The sequence below is a fragment of the Pelodiscus sinensis genome, chromosome 28 (genome assembly GCF_049634645.1).
Source record: "Pelodiscus sinensis isolate JC-2024 chromosome 28, ASM4963464v1, whole genome shotgun sequence".
NCBI classification, from domain to species: domain Eukaryota; kingdom Metazoa; phylum Chordata; order Testudines; family Trionychidae; genus Pelodiscus; species Pelodiscus sinensis.
In genome coordinates this window covers 435,843-455,521 of record NC_134738.1, presented here as the reverse complement: position 1 = coordinate 455,521, position 19,679 = coordinate 435,843, and the positions used below count along the sequence as shown (strand labels likewise).

The 19,679-nt window shown below is 46.0% G+C and overlaps 1 protein-coding gene across 2 annotated transcripts in view; it reads left to right on the top strand.

Moving 5' to 3' along the window:
- Positions 1-18,821, top strand: part of RASSF2 (Ras association domain family member 2) — a 47,391-nt gene extending 28,570 nt beyond the window's left edge. For both annotated transcript variants that reach the window (XM_075910998.1, XM_075910997.1), the window contains 6 exons: positions 3,807-3,967; positions 4,279-4,380; positions 5,540-5,591; positions 6,509-6,630; positions 9,080-9,177; positions 11,480-18,821. In XM_075910998.1, the coding sequence (XP_075767113.1) occupies positions 3,807-3,967; positions 4,279-4,380; positions 5,540-5,591; positions 6,509-6,630; positions 9,080-9,177; positions 11,480-11,549 (605 nt within the window). In that variant the 3' untranslated portion in view covers positions 11,550-18,821. The remainder of the gene's footprint in view (positions 1-3,806; positions 3,968-4,278; positions 4,381-5,539; positions 5,592-6,508; positions 6,631-9,079; positions 9,178-11,479) is intronic.
- Positions 18,822-19,679: the final 858 nt, after the last annotated feature.

The window sequence follows — 19,679 nt, the reverse complement described above, 5'->3', positions numbered from 1 at the left end:
ATCCATGTGCTCTCTCTCTCTCTCTCTGCATCCAGTGTTGTGTGCAATCAGCACACACCTCACGTCATGCACTCTTGCTTTATGTACATGTCACTTTAGTAATACCAGTAGGAAAAAAATTACACAGATGGAAACCAGAAGAATCTCACAACCCTTCATATGGGCAAGGGTAAACGATAGAACCCCTCGGCCCACATTGTGGTGGGCAGAATCCACACGGGGCTGTTAGCACTAAACGAGTCAGCATGCTTACAGTTCACACCCCGTGGTCTGCGACACGCTGTCCCGTAAACAAGCACTTACATTCTTTCTCATGACCAGAGTTTTTCATGAAAGTTTCCTCTGCTTAAGAAAGAGCCATGTTTTGCTTCAGGGGATGTGGGGGCGGGGACAGATTTTGTTAAGAAAAAATTTGTATTATGCTAGCATCCAGAGCTTCCCCTAGATTTGAGATCTGGCACATGAATGCATGGATCATACCACAGATCCCTGAAGCACATGGATCTGATCACTTCTTTTCTTCCCACATGGGCACCTCCATAGCCCCACGCCTTCTCTTGTTTTGGGCAAAGTTTTGAAAAGTACCAAAACTTTCAAGTTGTTTAAGTACCAGTCTACACTGCAAACGTTCTAGTTTAAAGCACTATAATTGTACCACTATAACTTCCCTCTGTGGTTCGAATGGCTTTTTCAGTTTGGATTAAACTGCTTCCAAAGGCACAAAATCTCTTATACTGAAATAAGAGAGTGCATAAGGGGTCACACAGGTACAACACCAGTGCTTTAAATTCACACCTTATCTTATGCTGGTATAGCTTTCCTGTGTAGGCAAGTTCTCAGGCTCCTGTGTTCACTTGAATTTGCTGAATCCTGTATCTTCCTCTCCAGGCTCTGGCGCTGTCACGTCAAGAGACCCTGGAAAAGGAGTTGTTGCTTTATGAACCTGAATGCTAGGGGAGCACGTTAGTGTGGTCCTGTGCAGCCTTGCCTTTTGCACAGAAGTGATGCAGGGGTCGCAGAATTTGCTCCAAAAGCCCAAAGGAAAGGGACAAAAGCAAGGGGTTGTTAAGTAACAATCTTCACGCGTCCTCCTGCTTCCCTTTCCTTTGGCAGCCCCTGGACTCCCCTGGTGCACGGGTTGCAGCCGTCTTTCAAGAGGAAGAATAGGAGCCATTGTTAAATAGTGTTGCCATGGAGAAATAAACATTTCCAAGAAGTTTGTATCCCTCCCCATCTGTGTGCGCACACAGAGTTGAGTCTGAAGGGCCTTTCCTGTGTGAAGAGCAAAGGGAGGGCTGTTTCTACTCCAGGCCTGTTTTAGTATAGTAACCCTTAACCTGCCAGCTCTGCTGGGGGGTGGGGAGGGGTGGGTTAGAACATGCAAGAGATTCTGTTGGCCCAGAATCAGCTTAGAAAAGAGGAGCCGGGGGGTGGGGGGGAGATGATAGAGGTCTATAAAATCATCACTGGTGTGGAAAAAGTTAATAAGGAAAAATTATTTACTTATTGCCACAATATAAAAACTAGGGGTCACCATATGAAATTAATAGGCTTTAGGTCTAAAACAAACAAAAGGGTGTTTTTCTTCACTCAGCACGCAGTCAACCTGTGGAACTCCTTGTCAGAGGATGTGATGAAGGCTAGGACTTTAACACGGTTCAGAAAACAGCTAGATAGATTCATGGAGGTTAGGTCCAGGATGGGTAGTTATGGGGTCCCTAGCCTCTGTTTGTCTGGAAATGGGTGACAGGAGAGGGATCATGTGAGGATTACCTGTCTGTTCCCTCCTTCTGGGGCATTTGGTATTGGTCACTGTCAGCACACAGGATACTGGGCTGGATGGACCATTGGTCTGACCCAGTCTGGCCATTTTTATGTTCACAGACATGCTTTGAATTAAAAAATTCTTAAGTCCTAGCTCAAATGGTTCATTACAAATGGATGAACTGCTATTTCGTTATAATCTGGATCTGGACCAGTTTTCATTCAGAGATGTTAAGTTTGGCTTGATGCTCCTGTTCTTATTTTAACAATTTTTAAAAATATGAGCAAATAAGATGTTTAACTTCATAAATGAGGAGGCTTTAGTTAAGTAGTTGCACAGATTTACACTGTGACTGTGAATTAACAGCTTCCATCAATAGATGAGCAAGATCGGTGGTGCTCAACCTTTTTTAATTCGCGACCCCCAAGGCTGGGAAAATTTTGGTTGAGCACCGGGAACATTTTGTTGTGGCCCCTTTAATTTAAAGTTCACTCCCCTGCTACTCTCCCCACTGCGCATATGTGGCTGAGAGAGATGATGTGGGATAATATATAAACCAGCAGCTAGGGTTTTATCACACTAGCTCCTGGTTTCAGGTTTAAAAAATGCAGAACTTTGCATCATTTTAGACCTTATGATACACACTTGTTTTCTGGGCCTGTCATTTTGTACAATTTGTATTAATATCTAATAATGATAGACATCAGCTTATTATAGTGGATCATAAATTGAATATGAGCCAACAATGGATGGGGGTGCAAAAGAAAAGGTTAATGTCATTCTGAGGTGAGCTCACTAGTGTCAGATCTAAGATGTGAGAGGTGATTATCTCGCTCTGCTTGGCACTGGTGAGGCCTCAGCAGGAGTTCTGTGTCTGGTTTTGGGTGCCAAAAGACATGGACAAATTGCAGAGAGTCCAGAGTTGAGCAAGGAAATGGATAAAAGATTTTGAACTCCTGACTTTGAGAAAAGGTTAAAAATACTGAGCGTATTTATAGAATACCTGTATCTGCACAAATGATCCGTGGATAGCCACAAATTTGCAAAGCTCTACATGTTGTTCAGTATTGAGCAAAGAAGACTGAAGGGGGGACTTTAAGTGGTGGTATGTGGGGGAAACTGATCCATTGTTCTCCATGTCTACAGATCGTGGGACAAGAAGTAATGAGCTTATTAAGAAGCAAGGGAGACTTAAGCTACTAGGAAAAAGTCTCTAGCTAAAAGGGTAGCTGAGTACTGCAACAGGATACCCAAAGATTCCCGTCACCGGAGGCTGTGAGGGTATGTCTGCACTAGCCCCCTAGTTCGAACTAGGGAGGCTAATGTAGGCATTCGAAGTTGCAAATCAAGCCCGAGATTTAAATATCCCGCGCTTGATTTGCATCTTCCTGGCCAGTCGCTATTTTTTTTTTTTTAATTTACAAGTCTGGACTAACTGCCCATGTTTACATGCGGCAGGGACCTGGGATTTCGAATTAAAGCCCCTAAATCAAACTGCCTGTTAAACCTCCTTGCAGGAGGAATAACAGGTAGTTCAAACTAGGGCTTTAATTCGAACTACCAGGTCCCTGCTGCCTGTCGATGCGGGCAGTTAGTCCGGACTTGTAAATTTCAAAAATGGCGACCGGCCGGGAAGATGCAAATCAAGCGCGGGATATTTAAATCCCAGGCTTGATTTGCAACTTCGAATGTCTCCATTAGCCTCCCTAGTTTGAACTAGGGGCTAGTGTAGACATACCCTTAGGAACAAGTTGCATAAACACCTTTTAGGGAGGATCTAGGTTTACTGGGTCCTGCCTCAGTGAAGGATAAAGATGAAGTAGATGGCCTCTTTTGGGCTTTGTATTGTGGTAGTGCCTAATAGCCCCACTCATGGATCAGGACCACTCTGGCCTGGGTGGGGTGCAAACACAGAACAAGGGTCAGGTCCCTCCCTTACAGAGCTGAACATCCCAGTACTAATGATACATGTTTCTCCAGTGGTATCTTTTTTTACACACATGAGTCTCGGATTTTAAAGCCATTCTTGCTCTGATTTCAGAAGTCCAAGACTTAAAACCCCAACAAGAGGAAACACCACAGTTGATGCGGACCCGAAGCGATGTGGGAGTCCGTCGCAGGGGGAATTTCCGTACTCCAAGTGAACAGCGGCGGATCAAACGGCACCGGTTTTCTATCAACGGGCATTTCTACAATCACAAAGTAAGGTCCCAGTGACCAGACAGATCATTTCGTAGCCTCTGAAGTGCTATAAAATTACTTGAATATTATATGGCAGAAAAACATGTCCATAGTGTGGTCTTCCTTTTGAGGTGGATCCTCAAAATCCAGCTATGAACAGTAAGCCTGGGATCATTTGAATTCCTCAAAATAGGATTTAAGTTCCTCTAGATCATGGGCAAAAGAAAGCATTTGAGGGAATTTTGAGGGGGGCGGGAAAGTGTTTGAGGAAAATTACTGATGCACGTTTTGGTTGCCATGATCTAAATTCTTTGTGTTTTTTCTATCCCTAGACATCTGTGTTCACACCAGCCTATGGCTCAGTCACTAATGTCAGGATAAACAGCACAATGACCACTCCTCAAGTTCTCAAACTGCTGCTCAATAAATTTAAGGCAAGTTTTATCCCAGTTTATGCACTTCATTAAACCTTCTTATTGAACTAATATCTTTTGAGCTGCTTTTTCAGTTCAACGGGGTCTTCTGTATCAAAGAATCCCATGGAACTGCTTGGTTCAGACCATGCAAAGTCAGAAATGAGCCATTGCTTGGAGAAAGTGTTTCTTGTGCCTAAAGCAGAGATGGAATAGAGCCTTGCATGGATATAAAATTTGTATCTGAATCTGTATCCACAAAAATGAACCATGGATACCCTCATCCAGTGCTTTTTTTTGGTAAGAAAAAAGGTATTCTTGGACAAACGTGTTGAGCAAAAAAAAAAAAAAAAAACCCACTGGGAGCCAAAATGCAGTTGCAGCCCCTTTAAGAGCCACAGCACCATGCTGGGAGCCAGAAAAAAAAAACGCTGTGCATCCCAAGCAAGTTTCCTGGCCAGTCGCTATTTTTTTTTTTTTTTTAATTTACAAGTCCGGACTAACTGCCCATGTTTACATGCGGCGGGGACCTGGGATTTCGAGGATAACAGGTGCCAGTATGCGCAGGGGAAATCCCATTCCTTTTCTGTGGTCTGGGAAAATAGGTGACTGTACACTGTTCCGGGCAGTACTGTCACAAAAAAAGCACACCCCGCATCCACATCTGTGGATGCTGATTGCCAGTGGATATCCACAGATGTGGCTTCTGCTTCCCGCTTTGAGAGAGATTCTGTCTAGAGCAAACAGCCTAGTGAACAGGGCACTGGAGGGGGAGTCTGTTTCCAGATCTGTTACTGAGTGGCTTGTGTGACTTGATTAAAGTCGCTTTCCCTGTCTGTGTTTCTTGTTTCATCTTGCATGTTTAGTCTGCCAAGACTGTAACCTCGTTATATGTACACACAGCACCAAGTACCATGGGGCCCTGCTTGCCAGGTGCCACCATAATCAAGCTAAAGGAATACTAGGCTCTATTCCTAGTGGTAACTGATCTTTTTTTTAATCCCTCTATTAAATTACTGGAATTCCTGCCTGCAGCCAAAAGCGTTTTGTGGAGAATTCTCTTCTCAAGTACTTGCAAGTCCTCATTGCACTTCCATGGCACTTTGCATCCATGTTTTTTGAAAAAAGAAACAATCTAGCTGTATTTTGATACTTTGCCTTTTTATCTTCCCATGTTCAGATTGAAAACTCTGCTGAAGAATTTGCATTGTATATTGTCCACACCAGTGGAGGTAAAATTGGAAGCTGTAATGGGTTAGAGTAACTTGGCTTAAATGGCATCTTCTGCTATGTACCTTTTAAGGCAGTGGTTCTCAATCAGGGATAAGTGCATCCTTGGGGGTATGCAGAGGTCTTCCAGGAGGGTAAATAACGTGATCTAGATATATGCCTTATTTTATAGCAGGCTATGTAAAAAGCACTAGTACAGTCAGTACAAACTAAAAATTCAAACAATTACTTGTTTATATTGCGCTATATAGTATACTTACATTCAGAGTATAATATTTATATTTCAATTGATTTTATAATGGTATGGTAAAAAGTGAAAAGTAAGCAATTTTTCACTAATGGTGTGCTGGTATATTTTGTGTAATTGTCTGATTTTGTATGCAAATAGCTATTAAGTGAAGTGAAACCTGGGGGTAAGCAAGACAGATCAGACCCCTGAAAGGGTTACAGTAGTCTGGAGAGGTTGCAAGCCACTGCTTTAAGGAATACAGGCAGTCCCCGGGTTACGTACAAGATAGGGACTGTAGGTTTGTTCTTAAGTTGAATTTGTATGTAAGTCGGAACTGGTACATATTGTAGGGGAAACTCTAGCAAACATTTCTCCAGAGCTCAGTTTTATTCTCCCACACCTCACTTCCCTCAGTCCTTTATTCTCAAGCTGAGGTGTCTGCTGAGAAAAGCCGCTCCGGGTCTCCCTGGTCTGCTGGGGGAGGCGCTAGCTTCGCGTCTCCATGGTCTGCTGGGGGGAAGCAGCTAGTGCGGGGTTGCCTCACCCCGTTTGTAAGTAGGGATCTGATGTAAGTCGGATCCATGTAACCCGGGGACTGCCTGTACTGCTAAGATTAAAACATTGTCCCTATAGTCTGCTTTGTCCCTGTAGTCTGTTTTCTAATTGCTGTCCTTATAATGTCCTTTGCAGAAAAACAGAAATTGAAGGCTACAGATTATCCACTGATTGCTCGAATTCTGCAGGGGCCATGTGAACAGGTTTCTAAGGTTTTCCTGATGGAGAAGGACCAAGTTGAAGAAGTCACCTATGATGTGAGTGTCTTTGAGTGGTATGTCATAGGCTGTTAAGCTTTTGGAGCTTGTATGAAGGTGCAGAATTCTTCTGCTAACTCATCCTGGTGGACAGGTAAAGTGAGTCAAGAATATAAAAGCCAGGAGAGTCCCTTCTGAAAGGAGGGACAGGCTATCTTTCAGGAAAAGACATAAAACAGCTAGCTTGGATCAGAGGGCGTATGTTACTGAGTACAGTTCTGCTTCAGGGCAATGCTATTTAAATAAGTTGAGTTCACTTATCAGCACCCCATCTTTACCCAGTCCTTCAGTGACTGGACTTTACAGGGAATGTTTCGAGGAAACACTTTGTCGCAAAATGCACATTCCTTGGAATCGGGTCAACAGAAAAAGATCAACATTTGATAAGTTTCCCATGCTGGAATTTTTTTTGAAAAGTTTCAAAATTGCTGAAAATGTCCCATTTTGACTTTTTTTTAAATGAAAAAGCTTTGTGTTTAGTTTAAAAGAGTTGTTTAAAATTGACAAAGTAACACAAATATTGTAAAAATACAGGCTGAAAACCAATGTTTTTTAAGTATAACCTTTTGACCCAACCAAAGAGGGTTTTGCGGGTGGGTGTTTTTTTTGGGGGGGGTAGGGGGTGGTTTCAGTTTATGGAAAGATTTTGAGGCTTAAACTACTTATCCTTGTTCAGGATTGGAAAATTTCTCAACATTAGGTTCTTGCAAAATATGAAAATAACTTACTGTTTAGTTTTGTTGTGATGGTAAATACAGGCACTCTTTGGATTCATAAGTCACCAGGATCTCCTGGTTTTGCCACTGACAGTCACCTACCCTAGTTTATAGCATTGAGAGCCAGATCGTAGTATTAGATTATAGCTCTTGTGATCAACCTCTCATTTCTAACATGTCCCTTGACATAACCTATTGTTTCCGAGGAGCAAAGTTAATGCTCCTTTCTGCCATCTGGTGGGTAATAGAGTGTAATCCTATTGCAATCCTGTTTTCTCCTCATGTTAACTCCAGCAAGTAGGACAATCAGCAGAGTTCAGGGTAGAGCGAACATTATGATGTTTTGCATCTGATATTTTATATCGATTGGTGGAACTTAGCAGGATTGACTCCCTCAGACAGGCATACATGAGGATCAGCATACATACAAGAATTCACTCCAGAGCTGAAGCCAGCTTGTAAAGTCAAAAGAATTAGAGGAGGTTTCTTCACTAACCCATTTACAGTGATTTATATTAGCAGGAAGTCAATGGTATTGATATAATAGACATCTTCATTTACAGTTACAGGGATCTCTTCAGCTCTGTTACACCAGCGTTACACCAAAATGACAGTGGTGTAAGTTAAAGCAGAATATTGACCCTTACAGTTCAGAGCAAACAGGAATTTCTGTTTTGTCTTTAGCTTCAGTTATTGTTGAAAAAATGTGTCTAATCTCATTTAAGATACTGGCCATTGTTTGCCTAGATTTCCTCTTGTATCGTACTCTAAGATCATTTTGTGGCCAGCAAAGACCCTTCAGTCATGTCAGTGGTTTCCCAACACTTGTGTTTCCTGCCTTTCCTGCAAATACATGAACAGTTAGTGCATCGGATTCCACTGTATAAAATGGAAGGAATCTCAAATCACAAGGCAGCATCATGTGAAATGAGTATAGTGACGATGGTTTACAGTAAGACGCGGGAGATGCACTGATAAGTAATGGTGGTTCCTGGCTGCAGCAGTTGGCAAGTGATGTATTGCCTGAACAGTTACATTAGGGGCGTGTGATTTGCTTGCTTCGGATGGGGCTTTCTGAAGATACTCCAAGTTGGCCTAACTCTCCTGTACTGAAGTCACTGGAAATATGATCTGTTGCAAGGCCAATCAGTCTCTGTGCACAGGGCCAGCACAACAGCTAGATGCCACTTAAGTTCTGCTTTTTGATGGCTTAATTGATAGCCTTGTGCTTGCTCTCACTGCATCAAAGGGCAGGGAAGATTTCACCATCCATGTCTCAGTTTATGAACCTTGAACTTGGGAAATGCTGCTCCATTGGGTGGTGTGAATATCCTGGGTGGTCAGTAATGGGTACGCAAGGGAAGGCACAGCCTTCCCAAAACTGCCTACATAACTGACTGCCGCTGGGGAAGGCAGCCCAGCTCAGCAGTCTGGCCACCGGAGCAAGGAGGGGACCACAGTAAGGAACACCGCTTTCCCCAGCTGCTGGGAAAGGCCAGGCAAGGGCATCATAGTAGCTCTGGCTTTCCACGTGGCCAAGCAGGTGTGGGTTGGGGAGTGGGGCTTGGCTCCAGGGGTGGGGCCTTGAGCAGAAGGAGTGGGGCTCGGTCTTGCCTTCCCCAGCTGGTCTTTCACCTGATGCCCGTGGGGAGAGTTAACCATTCTTTTCAGATCTGCAGATAACGGGAATTTGTTTTGTATTGCACTGTCCATTGTGTGTTCTTACAATGCAGGTGGCTCAATACATCAAGTTTGAAATGCCAGTTCTTAAAAGCTTCATCCAGAAGCTCCAAGAAGAAGAAGATCGTGAAGTGAACAAACTCATGCACAAGTAAGTTCTCTTTTCTCAACCTAAAATAGTCCTGTGGGCTTCTTCCACTAAGGCAGGGGTGGGCAAAAGCCTCTTACGCGGGCCGGATCCAGCCTACCTTGGGCTTTGATCAGGCCCATGAAGCAAGTCCAGGCCCTGCCCCCTAATCGTCTGGAGAGGAGGCAGCAATGGAACTGAGGCTCCTCATCAGGGCCAGCCCTGGAGACACTGGCCTGCTCCTGCATCCCATCTCCCTCCATGGCCAGGTGGCCTAGGGCCAGTTGTGTCTCTGGCCTCCAGGACTGTGTAGCCATGGCAGCAGGGCTTCCCTCCAGAGTGGCCGGGACAGCGTGGCTGCAGCTGTTGCAGCAAGGGGGCATGAAGCCAGGTAAGGTTCCCCTTGTACCAGGTTATGTTCCTCTCCCACCGCAATCCCATCACTCTTTCCTTCCCCCACCCCCCGCCAAGACCCAGCACCCTCAGCTTGCTCTGGCACCCTCCCTTGTTCCTGCTCCCTCCACCTGGCCAGACACCCTACTGCCAGCCTGCTCCTGCACCCCATCTCCCTACCAGATCCTGCACCCCATCCCTATCATACTTGATGGCAGCCCTGTCTCATGCACTTTACCCCCTCATTTTTGTCCCTACTCCAGAGCCTAAGGAGGTCCATAAAATCCACTAACTCTAGAACCCCAGAAAAGTAAATCTGGTCTATGGGAAGCCCTGAAACCTCAGTTCCCTCCTTCCCATCCCCTCACCCCATGAGGCTGGGGCACCAGAGGAGTGAAGTGTCTCACTTAGGGCCACATCAGTGAGTCTGGAGGAGTGTTTTTGTTTCTCACTTATGTGGCCTCCATCTCATTCTTTTGTGGGTCAGTGACCCCCTACCCCAAAAGGGTTCCCCATCCCTGACACAAACAAAGAAAACATTGAAACCTTTTGTGTTGGACATACTATTTTACTTTATTTAAAATGAAGTTTGATAACTTTCTTGTGTTAATTTAAAACACTTAATCTGTTTCATAATTTAAATTAAACTGTTCTTACTAGCTGCAGCTGGTTCAGAAAATAAGGTCACCGTACCCAGAGGGGTAGTTCTCAACCCGCCCCTTCCGCCCGAGGTCCCACCCCTTCCAGGTTGGCCCGCTGCCACTTCAGAAATTTGTGAAGTGGCCCCCCTTCCAAAATTACTGCCCACCCATGCAGTAAGGCCTTAGACCAAGATTTATCACAAGCAAGTGCTTAAAGATAGGCTCCTAATGTCATGCTTGGGATGTGGGTTGTCAGGCCTGCTAGTTAGAGCAGGGAGGTCAAGCATGGGCTCAGACTCAGAAACCAGAAGTCAAGTGGAAGGGCAGAGTCAGGATTCCAGTTGGAATTCATAGCTGTGCTCTGACTGATGCAGCTGCATCGACTTAAGCAGTAGTGTAGACCAGCCTGAAGTGTGGAGGATGGATTCTAGGCTGTTTGTGCACAGTCCAGCTGGGTCGCTTGTGGGACACCACCGGTGCCAGAATGAGGACACAAGTGCTCCCTGAGAACTGGGCCCATCGTGATTTGCAGTGGGAATCGTCCGCAGCTTTGTTTGTTGCAGAGATGAAGATGATCCATTTCTGGCAGGATTTCAACTGAAGGCATCATTTGTGCATGTCCCATAATAATGTAGGGTGGGTGTCAGTGTTCCCTGAAGCTGTGCACTTGGGTGTTCACCCAGGGGAGATTCAAGTGCTGCCCAACTGATTAGCAGAGCACCAACAGGTGGCAGCAAGTGTTTCTGCTAGTGGTGTACATCTGCACACGCATCAGCAAAATTTAGTAAAACGTATTGTGCACATGGGTGGAAAAATGAAAGGGAACATTGGTGGGTGTAGGGCAAAATGTTCTGTCTCGTATTTTCATATTGTGACTAAATGTGCCAGCTAAGTCGTGCTAAGAATCTTTGGCAAGTTCAAACTTCCTTGTTTTCAACAGTTAAATAGATGGGACTTAGAGATGTCTCGCGTTAGACATGGAGCTGATAGCCATTAATGGACCTTACCTCCGTGAATTTATCTAGCTTTTTTTTCAAACTCTTCATAGTCTTTGTACAACCGGGGCAGGTTGTTAGAGATAGAATGCCCTTGAGAAGCCAGTTTGCATTAATCTGCTCCCTTATCCTGTCAGAGCTTAAGTTCAAAGATCTTAAGGGCCTACTGGAAAGCTTGTAGAAATTAATTTCCCTTTAGGGAAGGAGTTATATATTGTCAAGGGATCTAGCTTTTGAGAGCCAACAAGTCTAACAAGAGTTGTTCCCTCTCTCTGTCTCTCTCTGTCTCTCTTTTAGATACACAGTCCTCCGGTTAATGATTGAACAAAGACTAGAAGAGATTTCTGAGAGCCCAGCAATGATCTAAGTTCTTCTCAGTGCTGTGCTGCAAGCTTGTCTCTGACAGGTCTTTTGAAGAATAAATGTTTACAGAAAGAACAGAATGAACAGGTGCACTCCATCTTGGGAGCCAAACCTGAATGCAAAACCTTGCCGAGACTTGAACTGCTTTGTTGTGACCTGTACCCGCTCAGCAGGTGTGGATGTGTAGGAGTCAATGATCTCCTTCTGCAGAAGGAAAATCTTTGTCATTTTTCTTTCCCTCCTCTCTAAGGAAATGATTTTCAGAATGCAAGGGTTCATAGGAGTGTATAAAAAAACAAAAAAACCCACACTTCATCAGAAGCCATTTTACACCTGCCATGCACAGGCGCGTTCCTCTGGTTGGCACACTGAAAGGAGGCTTTGGGGATTTGCCCATCAAGGCTGGTGTGCCATGGCAGCATGCTTTGACCTGCAGCCTCTACACTGAAGAAGCAGCTGCTTTAGGAGGTGGATCATGCCCCTTTGTTTCTCACTTTGCCCCATTCAGCAATACTTATCCGTGCTTCAGCACTGCCGTTAGTATGCGAAATTTCCATGTCTGGATACAAAAGACAAAACAAAACTCCTGTTCCCTGAAGCCAGTGAACCAGCTTGTGCTATGCCAGCACATCCAGGCTATGTCTACACTGCCCCATGAATGAAAAACTTGTCATTCCCAGGGGATTAAAGTCCCCTCCCTGAAAGACCAAAATTTTGCCGCAGCAAGTGGCAGTTGAATGGCTCATTGTTGGCAGAAGCGCACTCCTGCCGACAACACAAATCTTGCTCGTAGGAGATGGAAGTATTTTGTTGGCAAAAGTGCTGACAAACAGCATCTGTGCTGCCATATCAACATGGTCATGTCACTAAAGCAGTGTAGTGTGGACAAAGCCTTAGAAAGTACTAGTCTGCATCAATGTTCCAGACCCAGTGCTATTAGCCACTTGATTGCTGCCAACCTCAGCTGGTGCCAGCATGTAATGTTTTATGAAGTATGTTCCGTGAAACTTTTTCCCTCGTGCAGGATGCTCTTCCGTTCATTTTTCCTGTTCAGAGTGTTCTCCGAGTGCGCCGACAACCGAGAGACCAGCATTTTCCCCCGCATAGTACAGATGGGAGGTCAATCTTGTTCCCCTCACTTGGCCCTTCCTGCCTCATACACTCACTGCCAGTGCATGCTTTCTGTGCACCCGCACGTGGCCTCTGGTCTCCCCCAGTGTATTGCCATGGGCTTGAGGCATGGGGCCAGAGTGGCACGTTGAGGACTATTCCACGGAGTGTTGGCATGTGAGACGATGCAAGCTGTGCTCTCCTGTCTGGTGCTTGGCTCCTCGCTTTCATCTGTGGGTCCCTGAGGGTGTGTCTGTGCTGCAGCTAGCGGTGTAATTCCCGGCTTGGGGAGATGCGCACATACTAGGTTCGACTGAGCTAGATGCCAACGATAGCAGCATTGGTACAGCAGCACTGGAAGCAGGGGACACTAGCTCCTGAAGTAGAATCCCATCCAAGGCTCTAGGGCAATATTTGGGCAGTTGGCTTGTGCCACAGTTGCTACACCTTGATATTTAGCACGCTGGCCTGAGCTGGAAATCACAGCAACTCTTCCCAAAGTGAGGAGACTGAGGAATGAGCAGGAAGGGGAGGCCCTAGAGGACTGATGGGAGACCAACAATAGCTGGAAAAAAAGAGCGGCACTTTCCTCAGTTGGGAGCCTTGACAACCTTGTCCTCCAACATAGATGCTGGCACAAAATCTCATAGGAGGACTCCTGCAATGGGGACGTGTTCTGGAAGTCATTAAAGTTACAACAGTTGGTGATTTGGGCTGCTCTGTCCTTCAGAGCTTGGAGTCTGTTGGTCGTGGTGTGGAGTTGGGAGTGGGGGAGAGGAATGTTCATTCGCTACCTTCTACAATGAGGCTTGTGGGGTGGGTCTGGTCCTGTGTGGTGCTGAGCTCTCTCTATATGTAATAGGCCTGATTTTTCCCCTCTCTGTAAATCAGGAGTAACTCTGATGTCAGTGGAGCCTTGTTTTAGTAACTGAGTTGGTAGCTTTGAGATATGGCAGGGAGGGGTCTGATATGGTGGTTCCCAACCTTTTTTTATGCCTCAGACCGACAAACCTATTCACAAATGTTTGGCAGATCGGTAACATTTATTTACACAGTCATTATGAACAGGGCTCACTGAACCGTGGTGAGCCCCGCTCGCCAGCCATGCTATCCGGCGATCTGCGCATGCCAGAACCCGGCTCTTCCGGGTTACAATCTACTCGCCACGGGCGATCAGACTGTATAATTTGTCGAGCCCTGATTATGAATATGCTAATATGCAAATAAAATGTTATCGGTCTGCATAGCCCCAATCCAGTCCCTTGCTCCCCAGTGCCTAACACCCTTCGACCCCTCTACTCCTATGCCCCATGCCCTTTGCCCCTTTAACCTCTGACCCCTATAGCCCATGCCAAAGTCCTGTTGACCCATAACCCCACCATGACCCCACCCCACCCCCGTACTCACCAGAACAAGGCTGCCTCTTCTAGGTAGCGCGGCCATTATGGCAGGGAAATTGGCCTTCCTCCCTCCCCAGATGCATCTTGCGCCCTGGGGGGTAAAGGGAGCAGGGAGCCCTAGCCAGCCGCCATTATGGGAGGTGGAGGAGGAGGGAGGGAGGCTCCTGCTCTGCCTCCTGCTGCTGCCGGCAAAAGCAGCTGCACAAGCTGTGGGGGGCACGGGAGAGCCATAGAAAGGCGCCTCATGCTTCATCTTATCCCCCCTGCCGCCACTGGCAAAAGCTGCTGTGGAGGGGGAAGCAGAGCCCTGGAGCGGCTCCCTGTTCTGCTGCCTCCTGCCGCCAGCAGCAAGAGCAGCCATGTGGGCCATTGGTGGTGTGCGCACCTCCCTCTTTCTTCGCAGCCCTCCCTCCACAAGCACGGAGGGAGGTGCCACCTTCTGCTGCCGCATGAGCTACCATGGCTGCTGGAGATGAGCGGCCGGGAACAGCCGGCTTGAGCTCTGACAGCTGCTGCGGCCCAGCAGCTGGGAGCTGCTGGTAAGATACACAGGAGATCAGACTAAATGGTCTGACCTTAAACTCTGTGATGCTGTGACCTGTCTAGAAATGGTATAAAGAGGCAAATTGGTGAGTGCTTTGCTGAGCTAAGCACCTTGCAAGATCAGACTGTCAAAGTCAGAAGGGACTGGGTGTGTGTGTGAGTTACGTCTGTGAGAAACTCTCACGTAGTGGTCACAAGAAGTAAAGGAAGTTGAGATGTGGCAGCTCCATGTAGCTTGACATCAATTATTTGTCTGGATTCCCACGCATCTTCCAGAGGAATATTTTGAGATTGGGGGTGGGGGAGGGGATACCTTTTTTTCCAGAAGTGCCTCAGGGACTTAGGAGCTTCTAGTAAATGTGCCTTGGAACCAGTTGGAGGACAGACCTGTGATTTGCTTATACCTGCACTAGAAATTCTTGATCCGTAAACTCTTCCTCAAACAGGGGAAACAGACTCACTCCAGACTGTTGTCTGCCTAGGGCTATACCAGGCAATATCCCTGTTGCAGAATGAGTTGTATTGGAGCCGTTGATCAGCGTGTGACGGGCAGTTATTGGGATTTTACGACACAGCTACCTGACGGGGGGGGGGGGGAGCATGGAAATAGATCCTGATGTCTTAAAGTTAGCTGACTGCCTCTAAGCAACGTGTATGGTCCCCACAGGTTTGTTTGGGTTTTTGGATGATGGTGGTAATGCACAAAGGAGCTGGGGTGAAAATGGCATCCTTGCATTTGGCACAACAGGTAGCACTCTGTCTTACAGACTAGCAGGCCCTGGGTTCAAAGCATGATGTGGGATGGTGTGGGGTACTTACTCTCTGAATCTATCCTGGGCTTGGTCAGGCCTTCATATCTGCATTGGCAGAGCCTATAATAGGAAGTCTTGCTTTTAGATGATGGCCTCAAAGATTCATATAATGCTGGTCTTCAGTGAACAGAAACTGGCAGTGGGGCTAGCAGGCAGGCCCTAAACTTACTCTCCCATTCTCCTTGATGGTTTAGAACTAGGGCTGCGTATGAGCCTGTGGGGCTTTATTTCCTTTAAGATATGCAGTTGCTAGTATTTTCAGACCAACATTGAGCCCTAAGGTGTTATCTCATCCATATATGCCCTGGGGAAATAGCTACCAGCATGTCAATGGGAGCAAGTGACAAAGCTTGATACTGCTAAGGGGAAGGGTTTGTTTTAAATGGGGTTTGGGTACAACCATGTTTTCCTCCTTACTTTCTTTTTCTCTTGGGTTCATGGCTGGGGTGTGATCCACGTGGTATGGTTAGCTCCTGTCATGCACCCTCAGGAGGGTTATGAAAAGTAGGAGCCATGCTGAGTTCCAGAGGAGACTGGAGCACATCTATTGTTGGATTTATTCTGAATGTAGAATAGGCTTCCGTCTGTGGGCAAATAATTAGTAATATTTTAGAGCTTCTGAAGCAATAAGTGCTCAAACGATGTTCAGTGGGTAACAGTCCCAGTGGGAGAGAAGGGGCGTGGATGTCCCCGAGTCCTGGGATAAGGCACCTTTCACCTCTGGGTTGCCATCTTTTAAAGCTGATTCCGAAAAGCCTGAAGACTTGAACAGATGTGACTAATTTTTGGCTAAACTTTTGCAACTCCTCCCCCACGCCATTCTTTTGAGCAGTTCAAGTTAGTTTAGCTCTAAGGATGGAAGAGGCTGAGTGCTGTCCTAGGCTGCAGCTGTTGAGGGGGCCTATGGGAGACAATTACCCACTCTTGCTGGGAGACTTGGACGGGCTCTAGAGCTTGAACCCCGCTTCCTTGCTTGGAAGAGGGCAGCCCAGAGGTCTCAGTTTGAGGCACCTCGCCACAGCAGACTTAGGGAAGCCTCTACAGCTGCTGTTTATGCCATGTCTGTTTAAACAGGCTCCGAGGCTGTCATGTGAGCTGTGGTTCAGCAGATCGTTTAAGCACACGTTTGAGGTAGGGTGACCAGATAGCTAGCATGAAAAATCAGGATGGTACCGGGGCAGGGGGGAGAGGGGCAGGGAGTTATTTGGGACAAAGCTCCAAATATTGTGACTGTCCCTATAAAATCCGGACATCTGGGCACCCTAGCTTGGGGCCCACTTATCTCACCATTCCAGATGAAGCCAGTGTTTGGCACAACTGAGGCCTGTAGCATCTTTTCCTAGTGCTCAGTTCACACAGCGGCTGTGTCTACATTGGCCCCTATTCCGTAATAGGGATGCAAATGTAGCACTTTGGAATAGGCAAATCCGCGGGGGATTTAAATATCCCACACGGCATTTGCATTAACATGGCTGCCGCTTTTTTCCGGCTTGTAGGTAAGCCGGAGAAAAGCGCCAGTCTGGATGCGATCCTCCGGAAAATAAGCTCTTTTCCGGAGGATCTCTTATTCCTACTTGAAAGAGCTTATTTTCCGGAGGATCGCGTCCAGACTGGCGCTTTTCTCCGGCTTATCTACAAGCCGGAAAAAAGCGGCAGCCATGTTAATGCAAATGCCGCGGGGGATATTTAAATCCCCCGCGGATTTGCCTATTCCAAAGTTCTACATTTGCATCCCTACTACGGAATAGGGGCCAATGTAGACACAGCCAGCCAGTATTGCGGCAACCTTGCCCACCTCCACGTGAATAAAGGCACTAACCAGTTACATGCAACAAAAATGACTCAATAAAAGCACATTTCTATTGTAAAGATTGAAAAGGGAGGGGAGACCTCTTAAGGTGGTTTCAATGACCTTGGAAAGAAATATTCTCCTTATCTCTGCTGAAATTAAAAGGAGTTGCTGTTGAGCATCCATTTGGCTTTTGATGGGAGAATTGCCTTTTCCACTTGTATCTGATCATGTCATCCCTGTTTTTCCTCTCCCCTGCCTCTCATTTGCACTAATTCTGTGGTGGATTAAAAGAGAAAAGGCTGTGAATCTGAGACACAACATGCCAAATATCTCCCAGGGAAGGTTTCCAAGAACGAGTTTCTCTTGGAAGACATTGTTAGAAAGAAACTCATGCCAGCACAATGACCCTATGAAGAGCTGCAACTCGAGGTTCCGGCAGTGTGGTTTGGGGAGGTCACTCCACACTTGTTCTGGGATCATGTAGCACAGGACCAACTCTTTGTGAATTCGATGGTGTCTCTCATTTTTGAGTCAATGTGTACATTTTTTGGTAATGAATAAGTCTAGGCTACTTTACCCTCGTATATAGGTAAATGTACTCAAACCTGTTTACTTTAGGGACTTGCACTCAGGCAAATTTTCTCCATTTTTAGATAGATGGCAATAAAGCCTAATGGTGCTTGCATCACTGCAGCTTTTTCCAGTACTAGCACCATTTTTTGCTGGTGCAGTATCTGGGGGTGAAAATTTGCTTACCTTAGACTAGCCATTACATTGCAAGGTTTCCCAGCAATGTATCTTCAATAATTGTTTCTACACTGGCCTTCCAAGCTCACTTTCCCTCTTCCCCACTTCCTTTTGCGCGTGCTTTTATTTGCGTTAGACAAGACCTGTCTGCAGCAGGGGAACGAATGAGGCAAGGGGGCATCCTTGCTACTATGGGAATGAGTAGCAATTGGGATTATGCCAATGACAGATGTGTAGAGATCGGGAAAGTGCTGGAACCATCTTCCCAACCCTCTCTGAACTTGAGAAATTCATACAAATATGACCCCAGATCCAAATCTAAAACTACTACTGGGTTTGCCTCCACATCCCTAAGCTGCAGTTTCTGAGCCTCAGTTACCACCTGCAACATCTGCTTTATCAATGACACAGGTAGAATCCTGCAAATGTGTAGACAGTCATGGATGCAGATGTCTGCAGCTCTTGTTTGTATCCACATCTGTAGCTGCAAATTTTGTATCTGTGCATGGCTCTAGTCATAGGTAGCACAGCTGTGTAAATCTCTCTTTTGGAGCTGAACTAGCAATATCTTTTTGTATGTGGTTAGTGCTAACTAAAATTTGTGGTGACTTTTTCTCCCTCATGAGTTTTGTAGTGTTACTTTCTAGGTTTTTTTAATGGTACCTTTTTTACAGATCTGTCTAGCACTTGTGTTTCTGAAAGTATTGTAAAACAACAAATGCCTTTTTATGTATTTTGACCGTGACATTGACAATGCCTCATTTATGAATGAGAAAAGCTCATGTAACAATTGAATACATTTTTAAAGCACACAAGTTAGATCCTTGTTGTTTATTAAATAAAGCACTTTGCGGATAGAAATGCTACTGAGATTGCCGAGTTTGTGCATTTGTTTCTGGGGGCTGGTGGTGAAAAGGAGACCGGACTAACTTGAACAATCACATGGTAAAGTGGGGGAAAGGTTTGACAGGCAACAGTAACTCAGGGTTGGAGCGTCAGTGGAGTTGCCTTACCCCAACTAAGCAGCTGGTGCATTATGCCTCAGGTAGGCTCATGGGAGCCGTCTTCCTCCTAGGCCAGAACGTTGGCCTATTCCATGGTGACATACAGCACTTGATGTTAATCAATTGACTTGGCCGCTTGACAGCCTGTCTCTCTGCCTCACTCCTCAGTGCAGGGCCAGTCAGATGTTTATCTTCCAGATGGTGCGATTCACTCCTTGGAAGAGGTGGCAGCACAATGCCCATGCATCACTTAAGTCCCGCTTTAAATCTTACTTTGAGGTCTTATCTGCAGTTGCTCCCTTTCCCTAAGGATGTATTTCCTCCATAGAGGATTGAACTGTGCTGTTTTGTACTAAGTGGGGGAAATTCCTTCCTGACCCTGCTCTGAAGCTCTTTGTTAACCTGGTAAAAGGACAAGACTTCTTTATGATTATCTTCCTCCATACTTTGTCCAGCACCTGTGTGCTTAATTCCATCCTAAGCTTCTGTACTGATAGGTGCAGGTCTGACACCAGAAAAGTGAGGCTGCATTCTGCAAAATTAACCTACACCCCCACATAGAAAGACTGCAGAGAGAGTCTGATAGTAATCAGTCCAAAGAAAGCATGTGGCTTTGACGTATTTCTCATTGGGTAGGATGTGAAGGGTGATGTCAGCTCTCTTTGTTAGTCACGGTTAGCTGATGGGGAAGGCTAATCCCATAGAATAGCTGAATCTCTATCTATC